The sequence below is a fragment of the Semicossyphus pulcher genome, unplaced genomic scaffold (assembly GCF_022749685.1).
Source record: "Semicossyphus pulcher isolate SPU_LCO1_2020_fin unplaced genomic scaffold, fSemPul1.0.p SCAF_19, whole genome shotgun sequence".
NCBI lineage: Eukaryota > Metazoa > Chordata > Actinopteri > Labriformes > Labridae > Semicossyphus > Semicossyphus pulcher.
In genome coordinates, this window is record NW_027211692.1 from 24055359 (window position 1) to 24079105 (window position 23747).

A 23747-nucleotide genomic window follows, 5' to 3' on the forward strand; every position below is an offset into this window, starting at 1 on the left:
TATGATGGGTGCTGTCATCTTGTGCTAGTGACGTCATTTGGAGCCAGAACTGCGCTGTAGAGAGCGGCCAGTGGAGCTGCTGTAGCCACTTCTAACAAAACCCACACTTAACTTACTGACAAAAATGGCAAAGATCCAGCACGTCAGCTAATTTAACAGCAGAACAGCTTCTTGTGTATGTCTGAAGCAGACGTTACCAGATATAGAAACTTCAATAACTGTAGGGATTGTTTTAGTTACATTTCCTCTCGCAGTTCCTCCTCTAGTCTGCTAATCCGGAACAGATCGGCTGCAGGATCCGTATTTGTCAACAGAGCTGTCAATCATCCTTTTTACAGCATCAACTAAATGATTAAAACTAAACTTGTCAGAAAAAGAAACACTCGGACGTAAATCAGCATGATAAGAACTAACTATAATGACAGAAACCATGTATTTGATGTGTATTTTGATTTCATAGTTTGACTCATGTCCCATCTGTTAACATGGGGGAGGCGGGCTCTATGACCTATACTGCAGCCAGTCAGCAGGGGGCGCTCAAAGTGTTTTGGCTTCACTATTAAGGAGCTGTCATGTCATCCATCTTTGTATACAGTATATGGTTTTAACTGCTTCACCAAACCAGCACCCCGGATTTCCGACGTCTTCATTGTAATTTAATTTCATCAGCCATATTTAAGAGTTTGTTTCAAGTGCATGTAGAATAATACAAATGTTGCCTAGTAAGCAGAAATTAACTAAATAACTTTATAGACAAAAAAAATATGATTATTTATATTTCCCATATGAGCATACACGCACCTCCACCACATCACATACCTATTTATACACAGATATTAACAGTAACACATCATTTAGGAGCAGAAATAAAGAATGCAAAGCTACTGGATTAGTCAGTCAGTAATTGATTCTTTACATCCATGCAACAGCCACCACAGTACATTTATGTATCTTGTTGCTGATTTTATAGACATATAGTTGTTGATTGATTGATGTTCACCTTACAAAACTCAGCAGCTGTTTATTATTAACACTTAAGTGAGAAATTGAGAGGGGCCCCCATGTCTTGACACTGTGTTGTAAAATATTGGAAAGGAAAAGATAACAGTATGACATCATCACGAATAGAAAAAAACTTGTGTTTATTTTTGGAAGAATGAAATAATGCGTAGGAGGAGGGGCTGAACAAACAGAGTAAGAAAAAAAATATTGTCTGAATGTGATTACATAATAAAATGTTGGGTAGGAGACATTTGTTTAATTACCCAGCCTTTTATTTTAACCACAGTGCTAAAATCACACCAGTGCCACTGTGGGTATTTTAATCTTTTATCTCAGCACCAGAACAGATTTTTATTTGGTCAATTTGACAGCTCCCCTTGCAGAAACAGCATAAGGAGATAACAGCAGTGACAGATAATCAGCTAAATGAGCACTGGCGGGATACTGGCATTCCAGCAAATGCATTCATTTGTAAAATATTATTTCCCAAGTGTTAATTAAAAAGTGTTAACAATGTTACCCATGAGTGCTGCTATTCTCTTCTTCTAAAGGATGTGCACCCAGTGAGGGACTATGTGGGTATGTTTGAGATGTGCCTACGCCATCATTAGAGTTATGTAATTTTAAATGTTAATGGCAGGCTACCAATCAAATATATCACCCGTAATACTGTTGGGACATGTTGTTAAGTGATATGAAAGACTTATTTTGGGGGTTGGTTACATTCATTAGATGAATACTGACATTTGTTGCAATTACAATGTTAGTTTACATTATCAGACGCGAGAGGAAATTGGAAATTCTTTCAAAAAGGAAGAAGGCAATAGCATGGCAGCAAGACAAGTGAGATTTAGAAGGAGACATTCGGAGCCTGTTTCACCCGAGAGTTAAGTATTCAGGATTTATTCCCAATAACAAACAGAGGACTGATTCCTGCTTAACTTCCTGCTGCACAACAGTCTCTCTTGCTCTCACGGTCTGACTTCTATCTAATAAACAATGTTCAAATGAATCTTTTTTTTCTCTTTAACATATGTATAGATCATTACCTTCTTTGGAGGCCACGTGTACACCAATGAGGCGACAGGTAGTGAGGCCAGCCGTCTGTCCTTTGCAGGGGAGTACCTTGGTGGAGACGCCTCCCTGCTGATCAGTGACCTGCTGCTGACCGACTCTGGAGAGTACTACTGTAAAGTCAAGACTGGGGGAAAGTACCACTGGAGCCAGGTCAACCTCATTGTGCTGGGTGAGTGTTGTCAGACACATTGTGTACACACACACACACACATTGAAGTTGCAGACATACAGGTGAGCACACGCATCAGGATATGAAGAAACCCATTTGTACATACACACACACTCAAGTCTGCTACACACGCACATAGAGACCTAATCACTGCATCATTAGCCTGGCACATTTCCTCCGTCATGCTGACTGATCTAATGATTCAATTTGATTCAGACAGTGTGATTTGATTTTGCTCGTGCTGTTTGGGTTCGTTTGGATTGGTTTGTTGATGAGGTGAGACCAGAAACATAGGACCCGGTATGGAAGAGCATAGACATGACTGATTATGTTAGAGGTACGTGGCCGAGCCTCTATTTCAATTCTATATATGCCCTCTGTGTGGGCTAATACATTTATGTGAACAAACAACAGACCTTGCTTTAAGATTGAGGGACAATCTGTAATCAAATTTTGTAGCTGAAAATGACATTTCAAAAAGACAACTGCCATCAATAGACTATAGTGATAAGCCATTTAGGCAAAAGATTTGTTGTCATGTCTCAGCTCTCGCAACCATAGAAAAGTCTGTTCTGACTTCATAAGCCACAGCTGAGTCATCATTGTGCATTTTTATCCCCTTTTTACATCCTCCTTGTTTTCCCCATTTGCCCAATTTACAGATGGTTATAAATGGCTTAGCTACTAGCTCAGAGGTAATATGCGTCCTGGCCTGCGTATCTGAAATGGCTAAACAACTCTGAAGGACAGACAGCAAAAGGGGAGCTGCAGTGCCACAAAAGCCAACCACAATGTCCAGCGGGAGGAGCAAGATCGCTCTCAATGTCAGAAAAGCAGGCGATTTATTAAAACATCATGGGAGATTAGTTCAACCGGCGGTTATTGGTTTTCTAATGGAACAGTCTGTTAATCCTCTCGCGCTCACTCTCCTCTCTCCTCCATAAAGACATTTCAGTGAGTTAGTGCCTCGATTTTTACAAATTGCCCTCAGCTTTGCGGTGACACTTTCGATTTTGAGAGAGACGGACATTTGCATTTTTCTCTCGCTCCCCATGCTAAGATAATAGCTTGGCAGCCGAGCTGGTAGCTGGCTTGGCATGAGACAGTGTGTGAGTGTACGTATTTGTGTGCACGCCAGGGTTTATGCCTCCAGTGGTTGTGTTTGTGTTTATGTGCGAGCTTGCATGTTAATGTCCGGATGCCTGCACTGTTCCTGTTACAGAGTGTGTGGATTTGCATGTGCAGATTTTCTAACTTGGTGTGTGCGGGTTGTATGTTTGTGTTTGTGTATAAGCAAATATGGGTTTGTTTGTTTGTGTGTGTGTCTAAGTTTGACCGTTCCAACCGTTCCTGCTGCAGTTAGGCCTAACTGACCCTGACAGAGCTGCTAGATACACAGACGGATGGGGATGGAGATAAAGGGGGTTATAGGAACATAGGGAGAGATATACGTTAGCCACTAGCTTTATCTTCTGGCTACCACATTAATCACCACATTTTAGTGTTATAGAGTTGCTAATATTGCATCTTTACTGACAAGCAGTAGCAGCCAAATTCACAAAAGTCAACACCACTGATAAGACAGCGTTACAAAAATACAAAATAGATGGTTAAATATAGCTCACCACTGATCTAAAAATAAGTCACATGGGAGGGAGAAAACAGGCTGGTGCTTTTCTGCTTTCATAGCTTTGCAGTGCCTCTCAGCATGTATCCAAACAGATCAGCTCTACAGGGCTCAGCAAGCACCAGCTATACTGTACCGTGCCTCCAGCTACTGGACTGTAACTAAAACCTTTGACCTGTGGAGAACATATTACCACAGGCATTCACCGCCAGCTTTGGGGTCACATTGATCCATTCCCTATGGGACTGTTTTTATGCCTCTGCGTTGATGAAAGCTGTGGCCGGATGCATTATGTTTTCAGATTGTCTGTCCGTCCAACCATCTGTCTGTCCTATTCTCTTAAGCGCTTTATCTCCAAGGGAATTTCTTTAAATTTGGCACAAACATCCATTAGTGCTCAAAGGTCCCTGTGACCTCACAAAACACATTTTTCTAGATCTCCAGAATTCATACGCTAATTGCGTTGGCTGTTGTGAAGGATTTAGAATAGCTACTCAGAGAAAGCCTTTGAGATGAGGAAAAAGGTTATTCATCAGGGCTCACTGTAGGCATGTATATGTTTTTTTCATTGTAAAGTTATAAAATATGTAACTTTAAATTTGAAATAATTTAAAAGCAGTTTGTTATTTGTATTTATTACTAGTAAGATGTATTCTTTGTAGTATAGTGGTTTGCTGTAATGTGGGATGGGCCAGATATTTGGCATGACACTGATACAATATACGAACAAAAAACACAACTATTACAAAATGTGACATAAAGTGACGCCATTCTTAATCCAAAGGTCAAAGGTCAACTTCACTGCAACATCCTTATGTTTTGCAAAAAACTTTTGTGGCCTTATACAACGCCCATAACTCAGGAACATAAGGGAATATAGAGATATTTAATTACTGACTAATCTTGGGTGTCTTGAAACTGTGGTGTTTGTATAGATTTTTGGTGCTGGTGGGTTAAAGATGTGTGAGAAGCCTCCACATTTTCGAATTTGCAGCTACTTTGATCCATATTTGAAGCCCTGTCTACTGCCAAGGCTCAGTTTATTGACCAAGCATGTGAATATACAAGAAATTTGACTTTTTTATCATCTCGAAGAACTGACACACTGATAGTTGACAGCAGAACAAGAACAACAAAGCGTTACCAAGTCAAGTGATATCAGTTTAATTTACTGTATATAACTCAAATACAAAAGAGAGAGAGAGAAAGAGTGAGAGAGAGAGAGAGAGAGAGAGAGAGAGAGAGAGAGATTCAGTGGTTATTAAAGGATGACTGGTTGGCAGAGGCTACACCTTATTATAAAACTTAAATGACACCAGTTATGGGTCTAATATATAAAGTTTATTATGTATGTTAAACACTTCAATTTTATGCAACTTAACAAGCCTTACTTGTTATTATTATCTCACTTTATGCCTTTGCGCTTCCTTTTATGCAACGTTTTATTCTAAGGAGTCAGCCTGTTTCACTTGGCTTTACGTTGTGAATTATATCATTATGCTTTAGTACATTTTCTGTTTAAGGAGCATATCTATTGTAAACTATAATTCAACTCTTTTTTTTTTTAAACATTTATAGAATAATATCATCCCTAACTTAACCATTGGAAATTAATGGAAGATGGATTTTACGGGCTCATGGAATATTTGTTTAAGGGCTATTTTATAATGCCAATAGCAGCTCAAAATTATGAAATGCATTTAAATGCCTATATAGTCACACAGTCCAAAGTTTCAGTAACTGAAGAAAGGTCTCTGATTCAGTGTCAATAGAACAACTACAAAGAGCCTCTATACTGAGATGTGTCCTATTTACATACATGAGAGGGCCAGCATATTAGACACCTCTGAATATAATGCAGCTCAGTACAGCCCCACCACTAATTATGACCTTGATACTGAAATATCATTGAATTAACACCACTATGACAGCTTAGGAAAAAACCTGTACATTATAGGCAACATAAAAGCAAATCTTATGGCTGAGCTGGTGTATTGGATTACATTAGAATTTTCAGGTGTACCTAATGCAGTGGCCGGTGAGTGTATACTGTTCTGCCTGACATTTTTTGTTGTGATTGATCTTTTACTTTGCTGTTCCATATCAATGTAATTACACCAAAACTTTGTTGCACATTTTTACTAAATGTTTGTGATTCTTTCAGTCAAACCCTCCAAGCCGAGGTGCTGGATGGATGGCAAACTCCTGGAGGGCAGTGATGTCAAGCTGAGCTGTAAGTCCAGCGATGGATCTGATCCCATCAGCTACAAGTGGGAGCGAGTGCTGGACAAAGGCAAGAGTCTGGGCAAGTTGCCAAACCTGGCACTGATAGGTAAGAAAAATAATTGGCACTACGCTAACATGCTGATTCACCAGTCGAGCCCTCTGCAGAGAAATGCTATGATTCATTTCAATATTAGTGATTTTTATAGGCTGCAGTTACCCGAGGAAGAGTTTTGCTGAGCACACTGCCTCTTCCCACCTCCACATATCATACATTTGCAAACAATGGCCCGCGCAAGTTCACTCTCCTGGTGGCTCAAGAGCTGATTCAGCAGAATAATTAACAATTACTTTGCTTAACTAAAGGGCACTTAAACAGGTTCAGATTGTCCTAATTAAGCATCTCACTCTACAGGCCTTTCTTATCTGTACACAGTAACAGTAACAACAGACCAAATTATGCATACTGCATTTTTTTCCCCAGGAAATCAAACAGAACAGAGCCCTGTGATTTCTAGTTGTATTCTGTTGGGGAAAGTTGTATAAACAGGAGGATCCAGGCTGATGCTATGATCTGATGAAGATGTCTGTGACGATAAAATGTCAGCCTGGCTCGAGTGAATTATACCTGCATGCATGAAGTCAGCGGGAACTCCGTGTTTTTTTGGATTGTGTGAAGAGTAGACAAAATCAAATGTAAAAAACAGAACTGGACTGGCAGCTCCCACTATGTTCTGTACCAAAAAAAACATTGGCTTGTTAGTCGCCCTGAGGCACAATTCATTCACATGGTGTGGGTTTTGGCATTCCTCTTGGATCATAACCAAGCCTTTCTGCCTCTAAATAGTAACAGAGACAATGTGCTGCAGAAAAGTTAATGGAAGGGCAATTCTCCTAACTGTGCACTGTCAAAACAGGCATAAAGACCCCCAGAGTGCCAACCTCTCTGTCTCAGTTTCCCTCAAGTGTTCAACCGGCATCCGCGATGGCACGTGCCCAGACGAAAATCTTCAAATTAATGACCTCCACCAAACAACACCTGTTCGGTCTAATTAGTTTTCATTGGACGATAACACACAGCGTCAGCAGCCATTATTTATGGGTCTGCTGAAAGGTAATATCACATGGTTGTCATTGGTGGGGATGACTTAATATCCCATGGGGCCGTGGGGCTCCATCTCTCTCTCAGACACTCCTGCTACTCTCTTCAAGTCCTCCTCAGTGTGACGGGCCTCCTTCTTAAATAAACACTCCATCAACATCTCTCTCTCCCCTGTGCTTCTTCCTTCTATCTCTCTCGTGTTCTTTAGCCATAATACACACTTTAATTGTTTTTCCTGTCCTGCAAATGTAATTGAGATTCAGGAAAAGCATGCAGCGTGCATTCCGACACATTTAACAGTAAAAAAGCTAATGTAAAACACACTGTTTCACCAGGCTTCCCCTTACAATCTGATGTTTGTGTTCTTTTAATTCTCCAGATCTCAAGAACCCAGAGATCGTGACCCTGAGAAATCTCACCATGGACAGCACGGGTGTCTACAGGTGCACGGCCAGCAATGACGTGGGGGAGGAAAACTGCACCATTGAGGTCACAATGCAGCGTGAGTTTGGGAAGGGGAAGGCTGATCTGACCTCGGAGTGTTCACCTCACACCAAACTGCCACACTGATTGATGGTTATTGTTTCAAACTGCAGCTGGAAATAGTTTTATTCCTCTCCCCTGCCTTTCCATCTCCCTCCCCACACCCTCACCTTCCCTACTCTCCCCCCTGTGCTCCAACACTGTGGGGACAGCAGTAAACTTAAAATGGTAGCTACTGGTCACCACCTATGCTTCAACAGTTATGTTTCACTGTCACACTAATACATTTCCTGAGAGGCCCCGGACGGTTGGGGTCATATCATGTGTGGAGAAAATGACACATCGAGTAGCTCAGCAGAAACAGGTTGACAGCCCTGGTGTGAAATTGAATTTTGGCACTGTGGCGGAATGCAGGGAGTGTTGAAGTATTTCCCACTAAACGAGAAGGGACCATAAGTATTTGTGAATTAAATATTAAGAATGAAAACTATGAATAATATGTGACAGTGAGTGACTCTGGCTCTAATCACTCATCACTTCTGCTTTTCCATTCACAGATGTGAGGGATGTAGGTATGGTTGCAGGCGCAGTGGTGGGAATATCCCTCGGTGTCCTCATTGTCATATTAATCATCTGGCTCGTCTTCCGAAAGAAAGAGAAGAAGAAGTACGAGGAGGAGGAGACTCCAAATGAGATCAGGTTTGCTCTTCTTTCTGTCTTCTGGGACTGTTTAACTTTTTTTTTTTTATCCATTGTGCTCGCGAAAATGACTAGAAAAATGTGTGGATGTGTGGGATTACAGGTAGCCATGTGTGTGTTGTAGTATCCCACTGGCTGTTGCTCTATTAGGAAGCACTTTGCATTTTAAAAACTATAACTGTCTTGAACTGTACGCATAAAGCGGATTTAATATTGTATAATCACATGCATTTAAACTGTCTGACATCTGCTTTAAAGCCAGTTAGATTTTTGATTGACAAACTGAGCAGAAAAATGTACAACAGCCATGTATCCTTAGTTGATGCAGTACCTTATGCAAAGTACGTCCGGTGAGACAGAGACAGAGTGAAAGGGTATAATGAGACAGTGAAAATACCTTGCAACAATACAAATATAGCCTACTTCAGCTACCTGGTGCACCTGGAGGTGTTTGCAGCACCCTTAGCACCCACACTACCCACGTAGTATGATTTCAGCTTTAGGAGGCGATATGATATTCTTACTGTGCACATTTAAAGTTGAGCCACAGAAAGCAAATGCAGACGAATAACTGTAGAGTGACTATGGTTATTTAAAGTTATGGGTTATGACAATGCTTTTCTTTTCTGCTCTCACAGCAGATTAAGATTAAAACCCTTTCCTGTAATTTAATTGTGAGAGTAACAGATATTGTTCTACTGCATGGAAACTGAGTAAGGAAATGTGTAAAAAAAAGTTCAATGTGCACTGTTTATACTATGGAAGCCCTTAGCGGACATGCATCCATACATTATATTTAATCCGGTTTCCCGTGATAAGTTATTTCTGGTCGTTTTCTCGAGATCTCGACTTATTTATCACAAGATAACAACCCGGCGCCACCATAACGTCAGATGATCATAACTCATATCCCCAGAGCTGTAAAAGACCAAAACGAACATAGAAATAGGCTTAACTTACTTCATTAGTGTCGGCAATGCTGGCACGGCATGTCCTGGTCTGTGATATCACACTGACCAGCCTATTGTTTTGTTTTCTAGATCGCCAGAAAATTATCCCTTTAACAAGAGAAAACAAGTGTTGTTATCTCGAGATAATGGGCCAAATTAATCCTTTCCAATGGGAAAACCATTGTTTTCCTGAGATAATGAGAAAAATAAGTAGAGATCTAGGAGAAAAAAAGGGCCAGAAATAACTCATTATCACAGGAAAACGGAGTAAATAACATGTATTGATGCATGTCCGCTAAGAGCTTCTGTATTATACATACTTTAACTAAGTATATTTTGTTCCAGGCAACAGTGTTTTCTGTTTCTTAGCAATCCTTTTAAAAAGTTAATATAAAAAATAGATAGACTCAGACACAGACTACTATTATGTGGTATCCAGGATTCCTAAAATTGGGCTTGCTTTAAACAGTCATGCAGGGTATCTCACGATACGATACGTGGCCCACGACAACGATAATTTCAGGATAGAGCGATTCTGCAATAATTGAAATATTGCAAGACAATGCTGTAATGATACATCACAATATCTGATTAACTGAAGAATACAAAATAACCTTGAAAAGGTAAAGTGCAGGATTAATGTATTTATTTACTATAATTTGGTGTCAGTTTCACAGAGCTCGTGTTTTCAGTCTGTAAATTATATTTACGGAACTATAGAACAACTGTAAAAGCAAATTAGGACTTTGAATTCGGATTAATGACAAGTGCCACTGCCAGAGTCATGAAGTAGTGACATGGTGAATCAATGGCAGGGAAATCTGTTTAGAGCGGCATATATTTAGAAATTAAAATATGCATATTTGGCGCCAGCATATGGATAATTGTATTGCACCAGTCAGGACGACGATATGTTACCATATTGATATTTTGTCCCGTCCCTAATGGTGCTGACTTTAGCACACAGCTTAGCATTAACCTGTTTGTATTACCCTCTAAGCACCAGTTAAACCAAACTTATTATGATACAGTCACAGTCAAGTCAAATGCTAACTGAAAAAGCAACAGCCCCTGTGTGCTTGGATGTGTTTGCTATCTGCCTGTCTGCATGGTTATGTGTGTTTCTAAAAATAAAAACAAGCGACAAGGTCAAGTTTTCATCGATTATCTTGTTAGAACCTTCTTTTCACACCTTCTTTGTATTTCTGTCTGTGTTTCTGTTCTGTGTGTGGCATCAGATCTGAGTGATCTCGCTAGTGTTTATTCCTCCCTCTAAACTCTGTGTGCATTGGTGGACCCTGTGGACAGCCAATGACACTTGTAAAGGCAACAGCATTTTTTTGTGACAGACTCCTGTTGTTGTAGGTGCATATTTACTGTTGTAGCAATGAATAATGCAACATGGTTGAGGGACAGCTCCGGCTGAATAATGTAGATGTGGTGTTTTCTGTTTTTATACTATGTTGGGAGTCTGAGCCTATTGAGCTAATGTGCTCAAGCAGACCCAAACATCTTAAGTGACGCACATCTCCTGAGTGCAGATTTAGAACTAAACCTCTCTGCTGTTTAAAAACTTAATATATTCTACTAATAGTTATAAAACTTTCTTTGGTGCTTCTAAGAAGGTTCCACATAGCCACCAGTGCACAGAGGAGAAGTTTCTATTCTCATATCAATGGGATAATATTACCTGATGACTAAGCCCCCCAACCCACACACCCTGGTGACCTGGGGACAGTGATATATAATCACTGCAGAGATCCTCTGCAATTTCAATACCATCCAAGTAACAATCACAGCATAAATTACCTTACTCACAGTGATTAATGCTCCTGTCATTATCAACTCATTTTCCCCATGCAGGTTCTAGTCTTCTGTGCTATTTTGTAAATGCTGCATCCCACTTATTGTGCAACAGTAGAATTATACAGGAAAGTTTTCACCGGTTCTCAGCAAAAGAAACTTTGTTTCCTTCCAACATTTGTATCTGGGGAATTAGTGGTTTCAGCAGAAATATTTTTTCACAAAACTCAAAGGCTACATGAGGTCCCCACATAATACTAGTCCAATATGAATAGTGTCTCAGAATTGGGATAGGGGATAGCATCGTGTTGTGCTTTTTTGCTGTTTTCTGTTTTTCTGTGTGTGTTGGTTCCTCTTGGATATAAAAAAGATGGACCTTTGGCATCATTGTTTGCTCTGTGTGTGTGTTTCTGACCACAGAGAGGACGCAGAGGCTCCCAAGGCCAAGCTAGTGAAGCCCAACTCCCTGTCCTCGTCCCGCTCTGGCAGCTCACGCTCCGGCGCCTCCTCCACCCAGTCCATGGTGCACAACAGCGCCCAGCGCGGCCATCGCCCCCGCCCACCTGCTGTAGCAGCTCTCAAGGAAAATGGACAGCCTCCGGGTTTCCCCCAGTCCCCTCCAGCCTACACCGCAGTGATGCCCCCCAAGACCCCCGAGCCCCCTATCACTCCCAAATTCAACTCCAGGAACATGTCTGGGCCCACACCTCCAACCCTCATGGTCCCCGCCCAGACCAAGGCCTTTCAGACTGTGTAGGACTGAGAGCCAGCCCCTTTCCTGCAGCCATGTGAGACTCCCATCCCAAGCCCCCTAGCCCCCTCCCAAAGACTAAGACTCTTCCATAAACAAAGAAATGCAACTAGTTAAAGGATGTAATTAAAAGAATCAATACTATAAGTTCAAAAGTACTTTAAATGAATGCATATTTAAAAAGGGAAAATAAGACATGCTTGCCCCCTACTGAATTACATAAACCAACAAAACAAAAGAAAAAAACAAGACCTGAGATGCAACACTGTTTGTGTCTCTTTGCTAAAGGCAGAACTTCTTTTCTGAGTTCCTGCTTTTGGCTTTGGAAGACACAGGGAAGCGCTGTGTGCAGTGAGGTTGAAGGACCCCCCTAGTAGAGCTTTTATTTATTTATCAAATCAAATGGTAGGCATGCTGTGGAGGAAAGGAGGTGAAAAAGGTAAACAGGAAAGTCTGGATAATAAAATAGATCCAAACTGTGAGCCAGTACCAGTGGAGTTTTGGAGCTGTTGAGCTTTGGTTGTCGACGAATGCAAGATGGATACAAGCGGGAAAGTGTAAGACAGGTACAACTTTTTTTTGAGGGGGAAGGGGGGCGTTGGGTGAATAATCTTATTTATTTCACCCTGCACCTCCAAGTTGCTGCTTCCTGCACCCGCGCTGAAAACACAAACTCCCTTCGCCTCCGATGGGCTGGGCCAGTCGTGTCCATCCATGTGCACAATCACAGTGCTCGGCACGTACATCATCTGCCTCAGGTGGCTCACAAACAGCTCATCTGCTTCACCAATCAGCAGGGGAAACTTCAGGTACAAGGATGTAGCAGTGACAGTGGAGTCAAATCAACAGAGTTGTAACCCCCCACCCCGACCCCACCACACCCTGTCTACATCTATGGACAACCATTTTCTGGTACTGAATACCTTCCCTGAATAATTAAATAGTATGTATTAGGCCTATAGCGAGTCAATACTTTAAATATAGGGAATAAGCATCTATTAGACCAGCTGGACTTGAATTGACTTTTCTTTTGTTTCTGTTTCTCCTGTGTCTCTTCTCTCTGAACAGGTTGTAAAAGGTGACAGACAGCTATATGTGCATTCATCCATATTTAGAAGTGCCAGCAATCCCATGGATGGATTATTATTGTTGCTTTATTTTTTACTCTTTTGTTTACCTGCTACACTTCTGAACTGAAACCAAAATCTGTCACCATGAATGTGTGATGTACAAAGATGGTAGATCCCATTATTTTCAGCCTCCTGTAAGTTACTGAATCGATATTCCAGCTAAGGCACAAAGAATTGACCTTGACGCTCAATTATACAACTACTATGTCTGAAGGAAAGGGAGAGAGGAGTACGATTCAACAGACTTCAGTTCTAAAGGGTGTGTATGGTATCATTGTCAGTACTCTCCCTGGATCCATAACAACGCATTGGCACTCGATTGCTGTCTCGCTGAATCATCGGATCCTGCTTGGTTATTGGTCGATCTGTGCTGTTAGCCAAACCCCCATTTGTCGTATCCTGAGACAGACCCAGTGTGGTTTGATTGAAAGTATCTGAAAAAAGAGGGCAAGTAGCCTATCTTGTGTGCCTTTGCAATCCCTCTTCCCTTTGATGGTTTTTCTTTGTCCTTATCTTCAGCACACCAGTGGTTATGTCTCTGTTCACATTCAGCTTTGAGGGTCAACGGAAGCAACTACTGAGAGATACAACGTCACAAAGTTGCCCTAGTAAAAACAGATGTAGCCAAGGGAGCGCCAAGCAGAGTGAACTATCCGTGGTGAGAAAGCAATCCTATGCCATCGGACAATGTACTGTACATTCTGTAATCAGTCTTGTTTTATATTGTACATACAGATAGATATACGCACATGATGTCATTTAATTTAATAAGTAAGGGTATGCGAGGGGACACCCCTTACAAAAGAGTCATTTGCTACCCAAAAGTGAAGGTAAACCATGTGATTTTTGTGCACTTGTTGTGTGAAAAGGTGAAGCCCCTTATCTTCAAGCTCCATTTTCACTATAAGCAAGATGTCTTCACAACTACTAGCTGGATTCTCATATGGATTCTATTTTTTGCTAGTGAAGAAAACGTCTTCTGATTTTAGTGACCCCTTGACCTTTTCTCAAGCATCACAATAGGGTCAGAAAATTTGCCCAGAAATTAGGCATTGGCACATTTTCTACCAAATTTGTGTTAAATCTACTGTGAATATGTGAATATTCAACACAGACTGAATCTTTTCTTTTGTGCTGACCTTTAGCCTGGCACACCAAACAGCTTAAATTTCCACTTCTGCGCTGGATATTTTAAAATCCTGTGGCAGATTGCTATATAATTTAATAAGCATGTTTATCCTATCAAAGGAAATACGCTGTTTTTATTTTCATGACTTCATGGCCTTTACTCTCAGGGTAAATTTCACAGTTTAATTTCACTTCTGGTTCTTAGAGGAGCAAATTTTCAGGAGGCCAAAAAGTGAATATTATAGCTTGTCATTAATATTGCTCATCTCTGGGTTGGTAGTGGGGCTGTGCTTTGATCCACTTATGAATCTAAATTTTCCATAAAACCCTAAACATTTCTGAACACCAACATCTGTCTGACAAGCACGTGGTTTGACTTCACATGTAGGATTTCACATGTGACTTATTTGTAAGGGAAGATAAGGGGAAAAAAATTGCCTTTTATATTCAACTAGAGACAGCAGTTCATATTTGAGCAGGGAAGCTACTGTGAGTGTGTGTCTGGGCGTGCGTGCTTGCGTGCATGCATGCATGTTTGTGAATGTGTGTGAGTGTGTATGTGTGGGTGTGTGCATGTAAATTCAGTATAAGCCCTTGGGCCACACCCACACATTCTCATGTTAGCCATTCATGGAGTGAGAAGGATCCAGTCAGGCAAAGTAACCTCTATCCAAATTGATATGACTGCAGATTGGCAGTGTTTATTTTAGTTTTCACTGACGTGTATGCTTATTGCACTTGGCTTTACAGACAGCACTCATGTTTTTGCTTGTGGGGGTGGTGTCTGGAGACAAAGCACGTCCATAATTCATAACTATTGTCAGTTCTGGAGGCCACTTGTAAGCTCCCTCCCTCCCTGCTCTTGCTGTCTCTTAACATAGAATGCACTTGGCCCTGGGACTACTGATGGCATCTCAAGGCGCACGCACACACACACAAACTGGTAAAAGTTGTATATACACAAACATAAACAGGTACACATGGCACATTCAGGTCCACATGAAACACAGGTGTGTGCTTCATGCACAGTCACAGTTGCACATGCACACAAGCGCTCACAAACACACACGCAGTTTGCACAAACAAAAGCCCAAACAGCAATCCTTGTTATTTCTGCTCCTTCAGAATCAATTTGATGGATCGAATGTCTGGAGGTATTTCGACTGACTGATGGAACCAGGATACTAAATGCAGCACAGAGAGGGACAGTCTACACTGCATCACCCAGGGGACATCTGCACACACACACACACACACACACACACACAGATATTCAGAAACAGCGACTGTAGCAAAAAGAACACACACACACACGCACACACTCACACATGCATGCAATTACATAGCACTCAGAAAGACAGACACTGCTATGCATTTTAACAATCTGTATAGCGTATGCGTAAACTATTTTTTCATGGGAATCTTTGAGAGTCGTACTGGGAATCAGGAGAGCTGTAACAGGATTGATATTGAGCCAGGGCTGTAGGCTCTTGCCATTGAAATTCCCTCCACCACGTAGCAGTGGAAGTGGAGGATGGGATGCAAGTCTTCCAGCTGTTAAATTCCTCCAAGCTTTTTGATTTGCTTTCCAAGCAACTGCAAGTCTCAGGTGGCAGATTCCCCAGTTTATGAGCCCTCGCGTTGCGTCGCCCCCCTCGTGTGTGCAGCTTTGTGGCCTGACAAACTTGTGCTTTTTCCAACAAATGAATTTTAAGGAGCTTTTGTCTGTTCAGAGTGGAAAAGGAAAGTCTGAACACACCTCCGTGTCAGCAGCACATCTAATCATTCTTTAAAACAGTATCCATCAGCATTATATATTGTCTTATTATCAACACTCAAAGGTGCAGTAAACATGAATAGATTCATGGTTGTCCTGCATTATATGATAGGAGTATGAATCTCATGTAGCCACAATGTTTTATGTTCTATTAAGCGGTTTTATTTCTGATTACAGCTGTTGAGCAGGGCAAAGTGATGTGGTTTGGCCTTGTGTGTCAGTATAAGGGAATGTGATGAATTGTTACTTTTAAAGAGAGGAGATGGACCGGGCTATAGTCAACCTCAAGAAGGAAAGCAAAGGTGCCTGCATGTCAAAGGTGATTGAGCAGACGAAAGGGAATGCTTTGCTTTGATGTAACATAACTGTATTCGGCTAAAAATAGTAAAAAAACAAAAAAAACAACAAAAAAAAAGATATAAAAACTGCAATTGTAAATATATTCACAAAAAATTTTATGAAGCTTTATTTTGGTCGTTTTTATTTTATTTTCTGAATTTATCATCCATGTACTTTGCACTTTTTTGTGTGCTGTGCTCATCACCGGCCTGTGTGGGATCTGTGTGGTTGGCTGTTTCTCTTGACTACATTGTTTCGATGTCAGGGGAAGACACGCTCAGCGCGGCGTTACTAAAGGGAAATGTAAGACACTTTGGTTTTCTTTACTCTCATCAGTTTTTCTGCCGTGGCTTCTCTTGAGTTTTGTAAAACAGTACAGAATTTTTTTGTTTAATCGTTTGATGAAAACAATCCATGTAAATATCACAAGTAAAAAAATGTATATTTTTACGACTTCTGAGTTATTACTCTTTCATTTGCAAATAAAATATTCAATGACAACTTAATTGGTGTTGTGGCATCTTGATTTGGATTTTGGCAATGCATAAAACAAAAACACCATTTATTTAACATGTCAGGCTGAGACAGATGTGTCGTGTTATTTGTATTTATTTTGGCAAACAGTTCGTTTGCAGTGGGTTAAAGAATTTATCATTGTCACCTCACCCTTTGAGCTGATGTGGATTGACAGCATGTTGATTGGGAGTGATGAGAGAGCCTTATCCTGTAAGGGACTGTACATGCGTATTCACATAAGAAATTCAGCTGACATGAGTTGGCTGACTGAAGTGAAATTTGACAGCTGCCATACGGCATTACATCATTGACCTACATGTCAGAAAAATGTTACCCAGAAGGATGTTATCAAACTTTAACCTTTATTTTTTTTCCATTAAAGGTTTGTGCTATTTAGCAGTTGATCACACATCTCACCTGTTGCATTGATGGATCATGACCAAATCTGCAATAGAATGGATCTACTATCTCCTTCAAGTTTCAAGACTCAGAAAGCTGGCTTGCAAAATCTTGGAAATCAATTTATAATCTTATAGGATTTCAATGTTTGTATGTCTGTTTGTATTTTGTCTAATCGCTTTACAGTCTTTTTTCCAGACCAAATATCGAAACAATTACTGACTGGATTGCCATGGAAAATATGTAAAGGCGTTACAAGTCCCCAAAGAATGAATCCTCATAACTTTGGTGGTGTTCTGGGTTTGCCTGTAGCTTCACTAATATTTCACTTATCCTGAAATATTGCAACACTGACAAGATGTATTCACCCAAAATATGTGTCCAGACATGACTCCCAGGTGATAACTCCTACTGTCCCTGGTAATACCCTGAGTATTCATCTTGCCAGTGGGTTGACATTTGTGCTTTTGAGGGAAATTTCTCAACTATTGGATGTCTGAGGGGGACATGAATGGCATCATTCATGTCCCCCTCAGGATGAATTGTAACAACTGTGTTGATCCTCTCGTCTGACTTCTCATCTATTGCCATCAGCAGTCAACATTTTCATTTGTCAATTACTTTGATTTCACAGGAAACATTTTTCAAAACAGTCTCGGCTGCGTTTTGCGTAAAGCAAATGTTAGCATTCTAACTGGCTGAAGGTTTAGCCTGTTAGAATGCTAACATTTGCTTAGCACAAAGTAGATGAACATGGCAAGATTATACCTGCTAAAACATGTTAGCATTGTCTTGCTTAAAATTAAAATGTCATTGGTTATTAAACTGTTAGCAATTAGTATGTCTGTCTTTTTACTTATTTTCTGTTTATTTAAAAGCAATGAAGAGGCATAAGAATCATCTCTTTTATGCATGTTTAGTTAGCACTATCAGTGGAATGAATGGGGCATCATCCAGTTACTTTATTGTAATGGCTCCTTAAACATCCAAGAAAACTGGTATGGGCCTTTATATTAGAGATACTATTAAAACCCAGCCAATCATGATGTGTGGTCCTATAGTGTCTGAGCATGCAGCAAAGGACAGACGTCTCCTTCTTCTCCAGCCTCTCTTGATCTCCAGCCTTTCAATGTGACACTCAAGCCTGTGGCAACAAGGTCAGTGGTATCTATTGACCTGTCAGGCACCTATTGACTGACATTCATCTCTTCCCTCTGAAAAGTTCCTCTTATGTTGACAATCTATTGAGCTGCCAAGATGGAGTGTCTGTGTCAGTCCTGGTTAAAGAGACAGGGGGTGACTTTATCTCTATTTCGAGCGTGCACACAAAAGACATGACAAGAAGTCACTAAAAGTGGGTTGTACAAGTGGAAAGAATGCTCAGAATAAATGCACATGAACGAGCCATTGGGTATAATACAATTACCAGTGTGTTCTCTGACATCTGTTTGTCGAGAAGTTGGCTGCAGACAGCGTGTTAATTTACATATTTTCAAAACAGTAGCATCCATATTAAGCAAGATGGAATTTTCAAGGCCACATCACATTTCTCTACTCTCCGTTCCACGCCTCTGTGCCCACTGTTCCACATGATTAGCCATGTGTGATGGCACTGTCATAAACCCATCTCACTGGCGTGCCCACACCCACACACTCACACGCTTATCAATGCATGCATATGCTAAGTTGAAGTCATTTGGTTGGGACGTGGACCATCAGAAAACTCAAGATGGGGATTTCAGGTTTTAATTTGATAGAATATTTATGCTTTAAATAAAAAGAATCAACATTCGTCTGCTTTGCGCCTATTTAGGACACATCACTGATGTTGCAAATCATCAAATAGCACGATGTGTCACAACTTTGAATTCACACAGACTCTCACACTCTTATTAGCCGAAACACCAAATTAATAAAATATGTCATCACGCAGATAAGGAATCTTTTAGCTCCGAGCACGCTTTCTGGCCTGATTAAATCCAAATCATATTTTGCTCATAGTCTCCATGTTTAATCTGCAAAGTAAATACATGTAGATTGCAGCACAAGGCCTTCATAATTGGAGTCGCTTATATAATTGCACCCCCTGGTGTTGATTGGGGAGAGCTCTCTTGTTATCTCTGATGCTGATAGGCTTCTAATGAGATCAAAGAAATCATAAGTCACGCATTATACATCATTATTTGAGATTAGTTAATCAGAAATCTCATGTGTAGCCTATATGGACGAAAAGGGGAGCAACTGGAAGATTTTGAAACATGGCGGTCTAATTGAAGGAGCTGATCACCTTTATTTAATCTAAAGTTATAAGACCTTAATGATATTTTCCTCTTTCTCCAGTTTAAACCCCATTACTTAACACCAGACCTCATTTACCAGTTCCCGATGGTTAATTCTGACCTCCTTAAACATTCTTTGAAAATGATTCGAGAAAGAAAATAAAAAGGAATGTATTTATGTAGTGTTCTCGGGTGCAGAGTTGTCCTACATGGCCTCATGAAAGAGCATTGTGACATATTTAGTGGGTCTCATTGGGTGCTGGTACTGTGTAAAAGTGGCTTTGCTTAAAGCTCCCTCTGGTGGAACCTGATGCATTTACCATGTGCAACATAATTTAAAGATGAAGGAGTACAGCAGAAGTGTAGACTGTTCTCGTCTACATGTTGCCATTTCTATTTTAATAAAGCCTTTTATCCATGCTTTAAAATCATCTACTATCTTTGACAATCAGCTTTGAAAATAATGATGTAGAAGCACAGTGTTTCTGCAAACCACTAGGGACAATAAAAGGGCTTCACTATTGTCAATCTTTGAGCATAATACTGTGGACCATTGCCTTGTGTGTCTTTGCACTGATTATCTTTGGCTAATGAACACTGCTCTGTGACCCACATTTAAGTATATTTCACTCTCTGACAGCTACACTAATTATAGCGCTGCCATAAAGAGGTTAATTGCATGCTATTTTTGACACTTCTTTGCCGTGATTCTGCTTTAAAAACTTCATATTATTGCATATAAATGGGCTATTGAGAAACTTCCCTTTGTGGAGGCTACATTATAGACTAATGACCTGAAACTGTTCTGTCTGACGGGCCCTATAATGATAAATGCACCTTTGACATGCCTGATAAATGTAAGCAATAACTTACATTATGATTGTCTGACTTATATGGCTGATAAAACTGTTGCTTAACCAGAACAGTTCTGATGTGTTTCATGTCATGTGTGTTTAATTTAGCTGGTGCAGGAGGAATCACTGTTACTGTGGCCAAAAATCCCTGCAGACTAGCTTCATGTTTACAGAATGCACAGCAAACAAGATATTGAAATATTGAATAATTAAAGTATTTAATTTTCTGTATAAAACAGGGAACGCAAGGTGCATGAATATCAATTTAGTAAACTAGAAACTTAATTTTGAAAGCTATTAGTCCATCTAATTGAAAAATGAGGCAATTAATGATACAGTATCTTTTTATAGAGCATACAAGTGAAATTAACTGTCGGCTAAATTAGACAGAAGAGATCCATAATTTTATAATCTGAAAAGGAGAAGCGCTCAGCTGAGGATTTCACCTTCAGACTCTAGTCTGCCGTATAATAGGTTTTTCTTTGGAGTTACAGTGTGATCATTTCAAATGTGGCTCCTTATATGCTGTACATAATTACAGTAGGCTTTGCATTGTTTCAGAATCCATTTTTAACATTACAAATCCTGGATGCAGCATACAGACGTGAATTGTCACTTAGAGACAAACACTGGCCTCCAAGCTAGTTTTGAAGACTATTACAGTGCAAACTACAGGTGCAGAAATAACTTAATTAACTTTATTAGCCACACACAGTTGGCTTTATTGTTTGTTTTTAATTATACATAACAGGAGCAACATAATTGACATGGATTGTGTGGAACACTTGACCCTTTGTGTCACATATTAGATTATCTAACTCACGACATTACACCAGCAATTGACTACTGCTTAATAAATCTCTGATGCTTGTTATTTACATGTTGAAAAATAATCACAACCCTGAACCATGACTGTTGTTCCAAACATCTGTTACCACCTCAGAAAAATATTTTAATCTATAATAAATGTGCCTGAAAGTTCGGTTGTTGTAGCTTATGACATTGCATTATAAATAAGTGGGTGAACTAAAAGGCTACAACACATGTTGCCTTCTAAACTCATTATGTAGGTAGAGACATACTGAAACCTCTGATAAAATATATTTTCTCAGTCATAAACATTGTGGTGATGAAGGCAATAAGTGAAAGTGAGGCAAACTTCTATCTCACAAACCGGGAGCCCTCTCGAGGACACAGGTGCGTGCGTTTTCCCAGACACTTTGAACAAGAGACAGTTCCACCTCGCCTGGCTAATAGTCTGTGCATCTGAGCTAATGTACAGCCGCTTCCAGTGCATGTTAAAAATAGCGTAGCCTTCAGGAGGTCGCACGTAGTACACCCGCACAGAATAGAGAACTCAGAGAGTTTGTTAATCATCGTTTAAAGTGCGCACACCTGTTCCAGAGGACATGGCCTTTGGGCATCTTATCCCTCAGCTGAGGCTGGAGGAGCAAACTGAGGACGGGCAGTTCAGGAGCGTCGCCTTCCGCACCTTTCTGCATGGACACCACCTACGTGGGAAGTCAGCCTCTCCCTGCAGGGACAGAAAACAACACAAGTAAGGCTTCCAGTAAGGAGACAAAGTTATGTTTGCACAAGGAGATTATAGTGGGTGATGTTGAAAAGATTTAATTTTGGGTGTCAAGAAATACATCTACAGCTTTTCCCTCCATAGTGTAATGAGAATTAAACCATAGTAATCCACTTAAAGATTGCAAATACATCTCTCATCCTTGCTGTTTTTTTTTTTTTTATGTCAGAGATATTACAGTGGTGAAAAATGAGAAAGATGTAACAATGCCTGCCCAACAGCATACAACCCACCCTCAAAGTTAGCAGCTAGCTAGCTGGTTAAGATACAAACATTTAGCATGCTAAGACCTGTAGCCTTACAGCAAGTTACTGGAGACCAAGACAGAACAAAACATGGACATTTAATATAGTACTACAGTTGTATGTTAATGTTTGCAAGTTAATGTTTGTACGTAATTGATGTGGAAATCTAGGCCACATACATTAGGCTAACTGTAACTTGCTGTAGCTTATTTAAGCTTGCTAATTTAATGGCCTTTACATTTCTTGATACCAATAATTGTAAATTAACATCACCTTTAAAATAAAATTATTCTGTGGCTTGAGTACTGTTAAAAACAACATATTGCTGCATAATTGACAGTACTGTTAAAAACAACATATTGCTGCATAATTGACAGTAGTGTTCCTCGATACCAGGTCTAAAAGAAAGGAAGTACTCAATGCTTACAAAACTAAAAACAAATCTAGGGCAAGCAAAACTAAAATCCATATAAAAGAATACAATACTCTGAGTTCTTCAGACTATAGTTTTTACTCATAATGCGTGCCGACAAGCCTAAATGTGTAGGCTACTTCAAATAGTACTGTGTCAACTTAAGTAGATAGTACTTTATCTGCACATAGCCAGGAATTGGAACACCATACAAGTGAGGCATGTGTGTTGTTATAATTCTTTTCACGGCGACCCTGCATTCAGCAGGAGGCTGATGGACATTTTCATCTATTGTGAGCTTTAGTTAAGGTTTCAGGAAACTGACTGTTGCAAGATGCTCCAACAAGACTGTGGTGTGAGATATTGCTGTGAAACTGCAGACATCCCTGCCTGTTGCTACTGGTGATGTCACCTGGGACACTTAGGATCTAATTGGGGTTTTGTCTAATATGAAAACTGGCTGTTAGCAGCCACAGTGGTGTGATGATTAGACATCCATCTCTTCCTCTGTTGAACACTTATCAACCCCTCCAATGTCATAAATGTATCTTGTGATTCTCTGGGTACAAATGATGCACGGCAAGTGTGTCAGAGCCAGATTACACAGCTCAGTGATAGTGTTAGAGCACTAAGGGGCATCTGTCTAATGATGTGGCTTCTAAAGAAAGGCTTCTGGGCTGAGGAAAATTTGTTCCGCAATGTGATCAGATTAAACCAAAAATTGTGACATATTCCAATCTTTTTTATGACATACCCACACTCTGGACTGAAATTCACAGGGGTACTTTCTGTCCTAAGGAGCTGCTTCACAGTAGCTCTAATCACGTAGGAATCATGTTACGAGGGAAGTCAATGTAATGTTCTTTTGGGCTTTTCTTGCTCTGACTGTTGCTGGAAGCTTTACAATCTGGTCTTTTCTGGTCAAAACACAGCGCTGATCATCATCCTTAGTGAGCTGTTAACTGTTTGACTGCTGAACTAAGTCTTCACAGTGAAAACCTTTGCAGAGAGGAACATGTTGATGGTATCCTCTAGCTTACTGTTAATCCCAGACGCAGTCACTTCCACAGAATGGTTCATAGTTGTCACATGTCAGGTGCCCAGGCTTGTCTCAGGTGAATGTAATTTGAGGTTTTATATAACTGTGGTACCAGCCCCCACTGGCATTCTCTGTGGCAGTATTACACTAAA

The 23747-nt window shown here is 40.3% G+C and overlaps 1 protein-coding gene across 1 annotated transcript in view; it reads left to right on the forward strand.

Moving 5' to 3' along the window:
- Positions 1-16755, forward strand: part of clmpb (CXADR like membrane protein b) — a 75216-nt gene extending 58461 nt beyond the window's left edge. The window contains exons 3-7 of the mRNA XM_069668880.1: positions 2044-2248; positions 6040-6207; positions 7580-7702; positions 8241-8382; positions 11556-16755. Of these exons, the coding sequence (XP_069524981.1) occupies positions 2044-2248; positions 6040-6207; positions 7580-7702; positions 8241-8382; positions 11556-11892 (975 nt within the window). The 3' untranslated portion in view covers positions 11893-16755. The remainder of the gene's footprint in view (positions 1-2043; positions 2249-6039; positions 6208-7579; positions 7703-8240; positions 8383-11555) is intronic.
- Positions 16756-23747: the final 6992 nt, after the last annotated feature.